General features: G+C 39.6%; 1 protein-coding gene across 5 annotated transcripts in view; it reads left to right on the forward strand.

Moving 5' to 3' along the window:
* The window catches only part of CCDC88A (coiled-coil domain containing 88A), a 79,213-nt gene that overhangs the window by 27,914 nt on the left and 35,985 nt on the right, over nucleotides 1-15,314 (forward strand). For all 5 annotated transcript variants that reach the window (XM_083432418.1, XM_083432419.1, XM_083432416.1 and 2 more), the window contains exons 9-15: nucleotides 4,614-4,695; nucleotides 5,665-5,823; nucleotides 7,683-7,829; nucleotides 9,201-9,345; nucleotides 10,116-10,300; nucleotides 12,349-12,486; nucleotides 14,124-15,194. In XM_083432418.1, the coding sequence (XP_083288544.1) occupies nucleotides 4,614-4,695; nucleotides 5,665-5,823; nucleotides 7,683-7,829; nucleotides 9,201-9,345; nucleotides 10,116-10,300; nucleotides 12,349-12,486; nucleotides 14,124-15,194 (1,927 nt within the window). The remainder of the gene's footprint in view (nucleotides 1-4,613; nucleotides 4,696-5,664; nucleotides 5,824-7,682; nucleotides 7,830-9,200; nucleotides 9,346-10,115; nucleotides 10,301-12,348; nucleotides 12,487-14,123; nucleotides 15,195-15,314) is intronic.

A 15,314-nucleotide genomic window follows, 5' to 3' on the forward strand; every position in this document is an offset into this window, starting at 1 on the left:
GAAGTTGTTTTGCACTCAGCAACAGTTGTACTGGATGGCTATACATTTGTTTGCCATTACCATGCCACAATAGTCTTTTAAAATAACATTGTTTTTGGTTTTTAAAAATCCGTAAAAACAAGTGTTATCATCACATCCCTCAAATCAGGGTGTTGTGTTAGAAGAAATTTCTGCTTATTCTATCAGCTTTAACCTAAGTTGCCCAGCAGCTGTTCTATAATTGTCTGGCCTTCTATTTAATTTTCTGATGTGTGCCATATGGTGCTGGGAACTTTGCCATTTGAATAATGGGAGGGTGTGCCTTTATGCCAGTGCCTGAGGTCAGCTCGATGACACCCCACTCAACTGGGCTATTAACAGTGTGTCCCCTTTGAGTGGTATGCCTTCTGAGCTTTCTGGAATCCAGCCACATGCATGTGCGTTCACTTGCTTTGTCTCATACACTGGGCTGCTTGACAACTATGATGCTGCTCCCAAATGATAAAGTCCTATCCTGCCATTCATTGAACAGGTTATAGCATCAAGACAATAGCACTCAAATCTGAGAGTTAGTGTTGAATTGTCATTGTAGGAACTGCAGACCAGTGTTTTGAATCGTAGCCCAGCCATGAACTCTGTGAGGGGCCTTAATAGACCCATATAAAATCTCAGTTATTCATCCCCATAATTGTGTGCGAGAAGTGATTCAAACACACTATAAATTGCAAGGTTTATTATTACCTGTTACCAAGACTAATTCAACCATCTTAGAGTTTTGTTATGGAACAGAGTTGCAAAGATACTAGCAAAAGCTCAATGCATACTGGGCAACCATTTAGAGACTGAATGACTAAGAAAACAGGGTAATCCAGGGTAGAACTTCTTTCCCAACTGCCCGTCAAAAGTTGATTGTATATCAAGTACCTATCTGAAACAGTTGTGAGCACATGATGTTGCTCAGATTCCATCCAATTATATTAATAACTTTAGTGACTTCACTTTGGTTGATTGTTGTGTGTTTCATCACTGATTTTGCACTGGACTGCAGCAGTGATAGTTTGGGTGAGTTCCAGTGGTTTTCATCAAATAATACAATAGAGGACAAACATAATATTGGGACATTTACAGGATAGCCTATACCTGCTAAGTATACTAAGAACGATGTAATTCTTACAAAAGAGTTTTGACTATATCTTCTAAAACTGACAGAGTTAATTGTTATCTCACTTCAACTCACTCTCCGCCCCACAAGCATACACAAAGTAATATATTTTAGTCATCATGAGCACTGGAATATAAGAGAAACAGATCTCATTTTCTGATGTGTGGATTATTACATGTCTGTTGAAGTGAGCTTACTCAAGATATTCTGTAAACAGCTGCACTAGGAAAATTAATGCAAATTGCTGTTATTAATTTGACTGGCAGTTAATAGACTAAACAGTGCACACTGCTGCATTCTGTATAATTAAAAACAAATCATTTTATACTGTAGTTGAAGCACACAATTGGAAGTATAGACATCACTGAGAACATGTTACCACGTTTGCAGTGTGTTGGATTTATTTACAAATAAAGTTACAAATAAAATGCTAAATTTATTGATTAAGTTGTTTTTAGTAGTTAGTACTACTGTACCCTGTAAATTACATTCCACTTAAAATTGCATATACAACAAGAAACTGATATACAGCAGTACCTCAGGTTACAGACGCTTCAATTTACAGATTCCACTAACCCAGAAATAGTACCTCGGGTTAAGAACTTTGCTTCAGGATGAGACCAGAAATCGTGCGGTAGTGGCGGGAAGCCTCATTGGCTAAAGTGGTACCTCAGGTTAAGAACGGTTTCAGGTTAAGAACAGACCTCCAGAACCCAAAGTGTTTGTAACCCAAAGTGTTTGTAACCTGAGGTACCACTTTACTTATCTTAGGAAACTGCCTTATATCAAGTCAGAATGTTGACCCCTCAAGTCAGCGTAGTCTGACTAGCAGTGTCTCTAAGGTTTCAGCCAGGAAACAATTCCAGCCTACCTGGAGATGCCTGGGATTGAACATAGATATAACCTTCTGATCTATGTCCCTTCCTCTCAGAGTTCATGTTCTGGTTCCGTTTACAGCTTTCTCTACTAACTGCAGTAGTGTTTGCCGGTATTTTCACATCTTTGTCTCTCTTGCATTTTTCATATCTCAGTCACAGCTCTTTTAAACTCATATATACAGTGGTGCCTCGCAAGACGAAATTAATTTGTTCCGCGAGTTTTTTCGTTGTGCGAGTTTTTTTGTCTTGCAAAGCACCACTGCATTTAAACACTGACAACGGCAGGGAGGGGCGGGGAGAAGCAGGACAGCTGCCGCAGCCGGTACCTCAGACTCCCCGCGCCTTGTGGCCACCACGTGACGCGGCTGCTGGAGGACGGCGGGGCTCAGGAGCGCGACTCCAGGGAGAGAGAGGCGCTGGCGGCAATGGCTCTCTGAGGGGAGCGCGTGAGGGGGGTGGGCAGCAGCGCGAGGCACTAACCGTCAGCTGGAAGGTGGGAGGGAGCCGGAGGAGCGGGGAAGCGAGCGTGCGTGCGTGCGTGCAGTGACCGTCGCCATGACACGAGAGGCAGGGCCGTTTCGTCTAGCGAAGCAAGCCCTTAGGAAAATCCGTCTTGCGAAGCACCTCAGAAAACGAAAAACCCTTTCGTCTTGCGAGTTTTTCGTCTTCCGAGGCATTCGTCTTGCGGGGTACCACTGTATATTATTTCAACTCCCCATCCTATCCATTCAGAATGCGAAAAATAAGTTTTTCATCTCCAATAGTTCCCAGCAGCATATGGCACACATCTGTTCCCCCCTAAAATGTGTAACACTCAGTTTCCTCACGTTGCTATACTGAACATTTGACCATTCTTGTCAGCACAGCCTATTTAATAAAAGAGAGCAGTGCTTGTATAACAAACAACATAACATACGATGGAACCTTCTCCCTATTGCATTAATTGAAAAGTCTTTTCTGAGGGATTGTGAACTGTATTATTTGGTGGTGATTGCCAAAAATTGGGCAAAGACACCTTGGGCAAGCTGCCTCTGCCACATTTTTGGCGATTCTCTTCTCTTGCTGCAGCTTCCTATTCCAAGATTTTCCTGAGGGTTCCCTGATTACAATCCCAATGCCTTTTATTGTGGTCTAGTTGATGACTGAAGGGTCTTACAGTGCTTCAGCGATAAATGTTTCATGAAAAAACCCCCACGTGTATGGAGATTTAAGGAGCAATTACTATAAAAACATTTTTGTGTGTATCCTTGCAAATTATTTTCCTCAAACTTAACCCCATGTACACAGAATCTTTTATATAATGTCAGATTTAGACTGTGATGTTCTAATATTGAATAATTTGGATATCTTTTCTTCAATTTTATGAAGCTTGAAGTAAATTTCCTTTGGGCATGTAAAAATTCATAATAAACTTGGATTCTTTGTTGTATGTATAAGGATAGGAAGAGAACATTTATTTACACATCCTTGCAGAAGTAGTTCGGAGGATAATGATTGACATTTTGAGCATTAGACATTGAAAATAAAGCATATATGATGTGACTGTTGACTAGGGTTTGCCTGCTTTTTAATGAACTTTTGTAGTCCTGCTTTTTAGCAGTAGTTCAAGCTTAAGGAATTAGCAGGTGAAACTTTCCTGTTTGAAAAGTAGGCAATCTGATCCATTTGATATTTTATTTAAGCTAGTAGGCTTTATACAATTCTTTATTTGGTTTTAAAACACAGAGCTAATATCCCTTATTGCAGTGGTTCCCACTTGATGATCCACAGACCCCAGGGGGTCCAGTGTAACCCACCCAGGGGGTCATAGAATCATAGACCATGGCCCATACCAGTCAACTGGGGAGGGGGGCTACTGAGTTGCTTTTTTTATTTTGATTATGTATTTTGTGGTTTTATATTTTGATTTTATTCTGTGAACTGCCTTGAGACCTCCAGGTATAGGACGGTATATACATTCAATAGATTTTTTTTAAAATTTACACACAAACACACTGTCCAAGCATCCCGTTTCACAGTGCCCAAAACCACACGAGATCGCAGGGCTCCAAAACACACATTTTTGGGCGCTGTGCTCTCTCGCAGGAGTGCAGCCCAGAAGATGCGCACCATAGTTCTGCGCAGGGACACGTTGGAGGGTATGGTGGTACCATTCACATAACAAAAACTACCACAGAGATATCAACATTTTCAAAAGCAGGGGATCCTAGTTAATTGGGAACCACTGTCTTACTTGCTATGCTGGTAACTTTTGAAGAAATCTGTGACCCCCAGGTAAAGAGCAAGCCTGTGTTCATGAGAAAGATGTTAGATAAATTGTACTCACCAAGCATCAAGTTAAAAAATGCATGTGATGTGTTGGTGGGGTTGGGGGGAAGTGACTTAGAGTGCAGAGAGTTAAGCACACTCCCAGCTCTTCCTGGTTCATGGTTGATGAATCCAGAAGTTGGGTTTTTTTGCAAGACAAACAAAAAGCACCCTTCAGGCATCTGAAGTATAAATTCTGGTGTGAACTATGAAGGGGAAGTCTATTCATTTTGTCCTGTCCCTTTCTTCTTTAGTTCCTGTTTTTAATTAAATAATTTTATTTTTAGTGAGGAGAAGACTGAACAGTTACTGGATTGTAAGCAAGAACTGGAACAAATTGAAGCTGAATTGAAAAGACTGCAACAAGAGGTTTGGAAATTAAAGATAACTTCTCAGGCCATTGTGCTTAGATTAAGTATAGTTTATCAGTTTAATTAATTACATGTGTTGTCATGCTCCAAGCTAGGACCCTGAATTAAATAGGTTTTTGTGCTAAGGAGCTCTGGGTTCTGCCTCAAGTCCATATTTTGGGTTTTTTGGATGTGGTATTTTCCTGTTCTACTTGAGGTTCATTCAAATGTTTGGCCAGTATGTTATTATAAATTATATGAAACCTGTGTTGAAAAGTGTTTCCAAAAACATGGAAGAATAAAACTGACATGTAGAAAAAACAATTGGCATTATTTTTATAATGAGTTGTTATTGATTTCATCAGGTTTTAATGACAAGTCATCAAACATAACTTGATTCCTACAGTTTAATTGAGTTTAAAGCAAGCAGAGCATGTTTGCTGAAACTGGTCATTGGACAACTCAGTCTCCTCAAGGGAATAATTCCTTTGAAGAGGAACATCACAGCATTGAAATTGCCTCAACACTTTTATATACATATAAGAAATAACACAGTTATCCTGGGATTAAGATAATTATTTGATTACCACATTTTCTGTAAAACTAGCAATCGTGTTACAGTAATTGTTTCAAAATTTCAGTGAGAAGGCGAATTTCCAGCTAAATAATGAGATTAATAATATATCGGGGCTTCAGTTTTCTCCACAATTACTTTGAAGCAAACCTCATTGAAGTCATGCTTATTTCCATGTAAATGTGCATAGGATTGAATTGCATGCAACACATGCAGATTTCGTACATGGATCTGAATGCATTTTGTGTTTTGCTTCTCATTGCCTTTAGTATTTTGAATAGCTTAGTGTCTTTCTCCAAGCTTTAATTTTGCCATCTTGCATGAAAACTCAGTGTTGCTCACTGCAGATCTGTAATGTCAATGTTTTCTTCTACGAAATAATTAATAATTAAATATGTTTGTTTCGTTTGCTAGAATATGAATTTGCTTTCAGATGCCCGTTCTGCCAGGGTGTACCGTGATGAACTTGATGCTCTCAGAGAGAAGGCAATCAGGGTTGACAAGCTTGAAAGTGAAGTCAGTCGGTATAAGGAGAGGCTACACGATATTGAATTCTACAAGGCTAGAGTAGAGGTGACTTGAAATTCAAACATTAAAACTTAAAGTTTTATTCATTAGTAGCTTCTGAATCTGGTTGTTTTGAAGTCCTGATTTTCATGTAATGGAAAGCTATGATTAACTGCAACTTCCTAGTTTCTTTCCCTGCTTGTGTGATTTGGGAGCAAAGTGGTTTCATACGAGGGGTTGTATGCAAGCACACAAAACTTGTCCACGTCAACCGCTTAATCCTACCCTTCTGTACTAGAGGTTTATTTGTTTGTTTTTACTGTTAGGGATTTTGGTGTTTGGATTTATTTATTTTTAAGATTTTTATTACAATTTTTAATAATACAATAAAATATAGAAAACTAATGTAGATAAAAATCAAAAACAGGGTCAGGAGCAAGTAAGCCATAAATCATATGATGTAAGTGAAGTTACCTCTTTACTAGAAAAACAGGATCTGCTCAGGAGTGTCAGGCCTAAATGCGCACAGCAACTCTTTGGTAGATCTTGCCCCTATGAGGCAATTGTGGAGACTGAAGGTCCCCGCCTTCCCACGGCTACCTAAGCCTCCTCCTCTCCCCAGGTCCTTCCTAAGCATCTGAGACTACGCCAACGTGCCTATCTGTGCTCCTTCTGCTTCATACCTCTGCTGGACCTGGAAGACCAGGGGGGAGGGGAGTCTGTTGCAGCAAGGCGGGGAGAAACCATTGCTTTTTCACTGACTGACTCGTCTCTGCCTTTTGGCCCTCCTCCTTTCCTGCTTCTGCCTCTACTTCTGATTCTGGACTTCTCTGCCACAGACTCTCCCTGCTCACTAAAGCCTGTTATCTCTTGAACTCCCAACACCTCCTCCTCCCAGGTTTCTCCTTTTGACTTCTCCTGGTATGCCCACCACCAATCCCTGGGCTCTAAGCCTCCTTCCCTCAGGGGTTCCCCAGCCAGTGCCTCCCACCATTCCTCTGTAGCTAGTCCATGACATACAGCTACAAAAAGTACATATAGAATTGGAGTCGTCTCTTTAAGATAGTTGTTGACCTTTACTATCCAGAGAATGTAGTATCTCCTCCCGGCTCTCACCTAGGATCTTTCCTTTCTCCTCCCAGCCTCTCACCCTGGGAGACCAACATACCCAGGGTCTCTCCATCAACCATCTACCATCACCATGAGTGTACAATCCCTGGACCCTAATAATGCCTTAAGCAGAGGACTTGGTGTTTGAATTTAGAATCTGTTTCTGTGACTTCCCAAGTGGATTCTGAATATTAATACAATTTTAGCTCAGGGGTCAGACTACGTAGCTGTAACTGTCAGAAGGTGCTACACACGAGTAGGAGTCCAGCAGAGAGACATGCCCGACTGGTATGTTCTCTCCCTCCTGGTCATTCGTTCGGGAGATTCAAAAGCTTTCTCCAGCCCGAACATCACCGCAACTGATACCAAGAGGCATCAGCACACTTCAGGATCAGCAGAGTATAGGCAGTCAGCGTTCAGACTCAGTTGCGCAGCTTTTTGGCTAAACTACATTTATTTACATATACACACTCTGAGCATCATAACTCAGCGCCTTCCTCTTCAGCATCAGACAGCAAAGAAAAAGAACAAAGGACAAAAATCCTACATCACAGAAACACAGTAATAAAAACATCCTGTCTCCGTCACTTCCCAAAATGTGGAATGAAAACATACACTGTCATGTGATAAAAACAATCCCATGACTGCAACACTGGGAATGAATCTTAACAGTAACTTCATCAAACTTTTGTGTGTGTGACACAACTCTATTAAAAGCTTAATTCAGCAAATTATCACTTTTGTTCAGTTCATGCCATTTTTATGTTCTTTGACACAGTGATCCTCAGCTTCAGTTTTCTTTCTGATTATTGTAGGAGCTAAAAGAAGATAATCAAGTACTGCTAGAAACAAAGACAATGTTGGAAGATCAGTTGGAGGGAACCCGAGCCCGTTCTGATAAACTGCACGAACTGGAAAAGGAAAACTTACAGTTAAAGGCAAAACTTCATGATATGGAAACGGTGAGCATACAACATGAGACATCAGATGTGTAGGTTTTAAAAACAGAATTATGCAGGATTAATTATTACAGGTGACATCCAGGGATATTTGCCTATTTGCTTAGTGGGACTTCCTACCTGTGTGTTCCAGATCTGCTCTGGAGAGTCCCCTAACTCTGGACTCCTGCTGCATGAGCAAAAGCCTGCTCACGTGACATTGAATGTCACTCTATGAATCTGCTAAGGCATGGTTTGTTAACAAACCATTACATGTTCCATTTTCAAACAAGTCATAGAAGCACAGAATGTTGGCTTTATACTGAATCAGGGAGTTGGTTTATGCAGCTTAGTACTCTCCAGAGTTTTGGACAAGAGGATTTCCATCCTGGAGATTTCAGGGATTGAAACTAGGGCCTTTTGTATGCAAAGTGTGTGCTCTTCCACTTAAATATTGCCCTTCTATTAACCTCATCTTTACTAAAACAATTAAAAAAGTTATTTATGATACTATGTTGTGCTTGAATTTTTTTTTTTAAAAAATCAACCGGTTGTATTTATTATTATTATTATTTATTTATTCGCTTGCTTGCTTTTTTCTTAAGAAACAAGGGCGTTTGATGTAGCATGATTTTGGTAACACACTGTATTGATATAAAAGGTAAAGGTACCCCTGCCCGTACGGGCCAGTCTTGACACAACTCTAGGGTTGTGCGCCCATCTCACTCAATGACACTTCCGGGTCACGTGGCCAGCGTGACATCGCTGCTCTGGCGAGCCAGAGCCGCACACGGAAACGCCGTTTACCTTCCCGCTAATAAGCGGTCCCTATTTATCTACTTGCACCCGGGAGTGCTTTCGAACTGCTAGGTTGGCAGGCGCTGGGACCGAACAACGGGAGCGCACCCCGCTGCGGGGATTCGAACCACCGACCTTTCAATCGGCAAGCCCTAGGCGCTGAGGCTTTAACCCACAGCGCCACCCGCGTCCCTCTGTATTGATATAACATTCATTAAAAAAAAAAATGGTTTATTTTTAAAAATTATGTTTTCAAGGATAGGATAGCATAGCATCATAATCTTTAACATCTGATAATACGATTGTATATACAGGGGGCGACCATTTTAGATGCGTCCAATTGACACATGATTGCCAACGCACAGGTCCTTTTGTACCTGGAAGAGGGCAGAATGTTTGGTGGGGGCAGGGAGTGCTTATGCACTCTCTACCGGCATAAGTTTAAATAGGTCTTTTTTCCACTGCTAACACTGGATCAAGATCCTTTAACAAAAAGATTTAAGTCAGTAGCATTTTGCAAAATTTTTGTTATTGAAAAAGGTTTGTGCACTTTGAGAACTTTTAAAGACTTTTTTCTCCATGTAAACAATGTTTAAGGAACGTGATATGGACCGGAAGAAAATTGAGGAACTTATGGAGGAAAATATGACACTTGAAATGGCTCAGAAGCAAAGTATGGATGAATCACTGCATTTGGGCTGGGAACTTGAACAAATAAACAGATCATCCGAACTTTCTGAAGGTAGATGAAGATTTAATTCTGCATTTTCTTATTTTCTTCTGTTTATATGGGAAATAGGCAGCTGAACATTGCAAATACTCCACATGCTGTAAACAGATATTCTGTAAAGAGTTCTCCTTGGATGGGCCCAAAGATGTAGCCATGTGAACAAAGTAATATGGCTCAACCATAGGTGTAGTTTGGTGAGTGTTTGGGCTGGGATAGCTAAATATATAATAGAGTGGTACCTCGGGTTACATACGCTTCAGGTTACAGACTCCGCTAACCCAGAAATAGTGCTTCAGGTTAAGACCTTTGCTTCAGGATGAGAACAGAAATCGTGCTCCGGCGGCGCGTGAGCAGCAGGAGGCCCCATTAGCTAAAGTGGTGCTTCAGGTTAAGAACAGTTTCAGGTTAAGAACGGACCTCCGGAACGAATTAAGTACTTAACCTGAAGCACCACTTTAGTTTAAGGGAGGTTGCTGGTGGGATTCACATGTAACTCCAAGCCAGAGTTAAAACACACAAAAGTTTGTAAGCCAGCAACACACCATTATGTCACATCATGTTTTGTTGACAGTAGACAAATGATCATTAAATTATGGCTTAGTCTTATGGGAGAACAATTATGTCTTCAGCGGTGTGTGGCAGCAGCACGATCAAATAGGGAGTGGTGTGGTTCACTTCAACATGGTTCCAAGGGTGCAGTGTCAATTGCATATAAGAAATACCTACAGATCATGGATGGGAAGCTTAAGTCATTTCCATTTTTTTTTAAAACAAACCCACAGCGCCACGAAAGTCACTTGGTCATGAAGTGAATGAACTGACATCAAGTAGGTTACTGAAACTAGAAATGGAAAACCAAAGTTTGCTAAAGACGGTGGAAGAGTTGCAAAATGCAGTGGGATCTGCAGAAGGCAGCAGTTCAAAAATGCTGAAAATGGAAAAGGAAAACCAAAGACTAAGTAAAAAGGTACCATTTTTATTGTATTTTTAAAATAGGAAGAAGGTAAATCCTAGCAAATAATTCAAAAATGGAGATTCTAAAAACATCTTAGACTGTTAAAGTTTCTGTAAGCTTTCTGTCATGAACTTCATTGTAGGTTCCCCTGTCTTAAGTCTCGTTTCAAATAAATGTTTTGTTTAATATTATCTGTGTCTGTTTAGCCAGAGGATTTACTGATTAGTTTGGCAAGCATTTTCTGAAATAAAGCAGCTCTTAATGGTTTACTTTTTTTTTGTATACTTTTTCAAAATTATATACCATATTAAATATGTGGCCTATTTATTAGTTAAACCTTTTCTGCCCTGTTTCAGGTAACTTTTCTCAAAACTGGAACAGGTCAGAAAAAAATATGAAGAAACAGAATTGACAAATGCCTTTTAATACATAATAAGAAAATATAAATACTGCTTTGTTCTAAGCCCATCTTTTTAAATTTTGTGGTGTTATGCTACCTAGAAATATTTCATCCGAGTATATTTTGCTGTAACTGTATATTAATGTATTGGTGGGTTACACACACTCTTTAAGTTTCTCTTGGCAAACCAGGCTTCTAAACAGCAACCACTTTTGAAGGCACATTTTGGATTCAAAGCACACCAGCAAATAGCATAAAAGGGGCTGGTTGTCAGTGCTAATCAGCAGATCAGGAGCCCTCCATTTTTTATTAACTGCAGTTGCTTGTTTCACCTATACCCAACAAAGAATGATTAATCCTAACAATGGTTTAGTTGAAACAAGCCATCTTCAATCCTTGAGTTATGAATCTGACTTGTTTCAACAAATTGTAGTTAAGATTAACCTACAGTAGAGCTGGGGTGTAATGCTAAACTCTGGCTAATCAAAAAACAGATGTGAAAGCTGCTGATCTGCACTTCACAGCCACACTGGTAGAGGAGAATGTGGAAGCCCAAGGCTTGCTGCAGTTTATCGCTGTCAAAATAATGATTTATTATTATATTTAAAGTGTTTTTGATTCTAATACAAATAACTGTTTTAATCCACAAGTTGTTCAATGTATTTTAACACTCCTTTAAAAAATGCAGTATAAATTCTTGTGCAGAACAATATTTTCAATAGAAGCTACATAAATTTTCAGAAATAAAGGTGTTGAAAAACTAGATATTCTGGACACTTCTGCATGTTGTCCTTGGTCTGTAATTTCTCTTATTGGAAAAAGACTCTCCTTCTGCAAAGAGGGGAGGGGTTGTGGGCGGGAGCCGATCTCTGCCTAAAGCAGGGGGCGTTAGCCCCCTGCCACCCACTCACCTGGCTGGCGCACCACGCCCATGGGCAAGCGCCCAACCAGGTGCCTTGGAAGGGGCGTGGATGGCAGCTTAACTCGCTGCTGCGCCAGCCATGCGCCCTCACTTTTCGCCGTCCCGTCACGAGTCACCCACCCTCCACTCCCTAAGAGCTCAGGGTTTCAGTTTTTTTCTTGGCCTTGCTATGGACCTTAGGTTGCTTGTCCAGGGGGCCTGGTAGGAATTTTTTCATTTGGCATTAGGCTTTGTGGTTTTTTCGCCTACCTCGTAGCAATCGTCACAACTTTTGTGGTATTGGTGGGTAGGTTAGGCATTGGAATAATGTGTTTGTGGTGTGTGGAAGGGCTAGGTGTGGCCATCGCCTACGCCTTCAATTTTTGGGTATTCCATTAAAGGAATCCGGCGGTCGTGTATTCTGTCCGATGCCTGTGTGGCGGGGGGCCATGGCACGACCCTCGGTGACATCAGGGGAGATCTTATAGTTGGATTAGCATCAACAAGCTCCACCTACTGGTGAATAAACCCCCCTTTTAGACTCACCCCTCTCCGAGTGGGTGGAGTCAACTGACATGATCCAATGCCTAAGCCAATACCTTTTCACTTGCTGTAATCAATAAAGTTGTGACCTTTTCTTGCCCATTAACCTTATATCACGTGTCCGTGTGGGGATCGGGTCCTCGAACCACAATTTCATTTTGGGGGATACGGTCTTAACTAAAAACTTTCGGCATTATTTTGTTTTTCTCTTTCTAGCTGGAAGGACTTGAGAAGGAACTTTCTGAAGAGAAACAAGGTCTTCAGAATAGTCAGAATCTTAGCAAAGATCTAATGAAAGAGAAAGCCCAACTTGAAAAGACTATTGAGACTCTAAGAGAAAACTCAGAGAGACAGGTAAAATGACAAAGATTTTCGCTTGTCAACCTTAACTTTCTTTAGATGGTCAAGACTGACGTTTTGAAATAATTGTATATGTTATTTTATAGGATATGATATTCATGGTCAATTTTTCCTGCTACCATTTTCATGTTTTTTCAAAAATGTTATTTGCCGTTTTCTATTCCTCCATTTTGTCAGAATGCTTTGTGGGTGGACTATGTCCATGTTTTTCACTAGTATCTAAGCAGGCAGAGAAGCTTCATGCTTTAGTAATCGCCTGTACTGCGTTTCTTTCAGTCCTAGTGTTTTCTAACATTGCAATCCTAACAATGGATTGTTTCCAGTGCTAATCGTACTTGGAGTAGCTACAGTGACATTAATAAGCTCTTTTAAATTACAGTCCTTAATTTCAGTGGCTCTATTATGAGCAAAACCTAGTTGGCTACAACCCTGTTTACCCCAAAGTTCCGTATTTTTCTGTATATAAGACTAGGTTTTTTTAAACCAAAAAATTAGGTTTAAAATTGGGCTCGTCTTATACACGGGTAGTGCTGAGGGGTGTTTTCTTAATTTGGGGTCCCCCAAAATAGGGGGCATCTTATACACGGAAAAATACGGTAAGTCTAGTTGAATTCATTGTGACTTAGTGAGTTAAGTAGAGTTGGAATTGCAGTTTAAGTGCTTAACTAAGCCCTTCCTCCTTGGCAAAACCTTTCCAATTCTACTTTAGTTCTTTGGGTCATACAACCATTCATAATCTTGAGCTCAAAGAAGTCCAGGTACAAAAATGTTAGCCTTCCATCCTCAGTCAGTACTGTTAAATGAAACCCCATATGTTTCCTGACAGTAAGAGCTGTTCGACAGTGGCATTTGCTGCCAAGGAGTGTGGTGGAGTCTCCTTCTTTGGAGGTCTTTAAGCAGAGGCTTGACAACCATATGTCAGGAGTGCTCTGATGGTGTTTCCTGCTTGGCAGGGGGTTGGACTCGATGGCCCTTGTGGTCTCTTCCAACTCTATGATTCTATGGTGTAATGGACAGAATTCTTAAAGAACCCCATGAGATTATAGAGCATCTTGCTCTCCTACGTCCCTGAAATAGGATGAGATCTAGGTTTAATAGGTTTGTAGGTGAGGCAGTTCTGTGATTGCTTCACAGCATACCAAAGATTCAAACTGACTTAATACTTTTGTGTTCTTTAACACTTGAAATACTTTTTGTAACTAATTTTGTTAATGTAAAATACTTTTAGCCTGGTTTAAACTTTCATTTCAATTAGAAGTTACCTGAAAGTACCAAATAGGCCTGGGATTAAATTAGGAGTTAATTAAATAAATGAGATTTAGAATGTTAAGAAACGTTAAGAAATTTGACTATAATTGGAATATTGTTTTTGAATAATGATATTGGAAAACTGCAACATTCAGTTACAAGGAAATTCAGAAGGGAGGGACTAGAGGAAGTCACGCAATATGTTTATGAGGTTGGAAGTTTAATTAATTAATCAATTTGCATTGTTTGTGTTTGTTATATCTTCTGTTTTTATCCGCTTTATTTATTTATTTTATTTGTTTCAGTTGTTTTATAGTATGTGTTATATTTGTATGTAACTCAATAAACATTTAAAAAAAACACCTTTCATTTCAATTACTTAGATTAAAATCCTGGAACAAGAGAATGAGCATTTGAATCGAACAGTTGCTTCCCTCAGACAGCGTTCACAAATCAGTGCTGAAGCAAGAGTGAAAGATATTGAAAAGGAAAATAAAATTCTCCATGAATCTATTAAAGAGACAAGCAGTAAATTAAATAAGATAGAATTTGAAAAGAAGCAACTGAAGAAGGAGTTAGAACATTATAAAGAGAAGGGAGAAAGAGCAGATGAACTGGAGAAAGAAGTTCAACATCTTGAAAAAGAAAACGAACTGTTACAGAAAAAGATTACCAATTTAAAGATTACATGTGAAAAAATAGATTCCTTAGAACAAGAGAACTCAAGTCTAGACACTGAAAACAGAAAGCTGAAAAAGACTCTAGATAGTCTTAAAAATCTCAGCTTTCAATTAGAGTCATTAGAGAAAGAGAACACACAACTTGATGAAGAGAATTTAGAGCTGAGAAGAACAGTTGAAACTTTGAAAAGTACAAATATCAAGATGGCTCAGTTAGAGCTAGAAAATAAGGAACTGGAAAGTGAGAAAGGACAGCTTCAAAAGAGCCTGGATCTTATGAAAACTTCTTTTAAGAAGACTGAACGCTTAGAAGTAAGTTATCAGGGTTTGGATACAGAAAACCAAAGACTGCAGAAAGCCCTAGAAAACACCAACAAAAAGATTCAGCATCTAGAAAGTGAACTACAGGATCTAGAGACAGAAAATCAAACCTTACAAAAAAATCTGGAAGAACTCAAAATCTCTAGTAAACGCTTAGAAAAATTAGAAAAAGAGAACAAGCTTTTGGAACAAGAGACCTCTCAGCTAGAAAAAGATAAGAAACAGCTGGAAAAAGAGAACAAGAGGCTTCGACAACAAGCAGATATTAAGGACAGCACATTAGAAGAAAATAATGTAAAAATTGGTGATCTGGAAAAAGAGAACAAGTCACTCGTTAAGGAAATTGGTATATGTAAAGAAGCTTCTATTCGTTTAAAAGAGATCGAAAAGGAAAATAAAGAGCTTGTAAAAAGAGCCACCATTGACAAGAAAACACTTGTCACATTACGGGAGGTAATATTTCCTACTGAATGATATACTATAATTATAAAGGGTAATGCAGCTGTAACATTCAAAAAAATCTAACTCTCAATTTCATGCAATAATTCATGCAAATTTAATGTATTTTTGTTT

This window comes from Podarcis tiliguerta, assembly GCF_965153285.1.
Source record: "Podarcis tiliguerta genome assembly, chromosome: 3".
Lineage (NCBI taxonomy): Eukaryota > Metazoa > Chordata > Lepidosauria > Squamata > Lacertidae > Podarcis > Podarcis tiliguerta.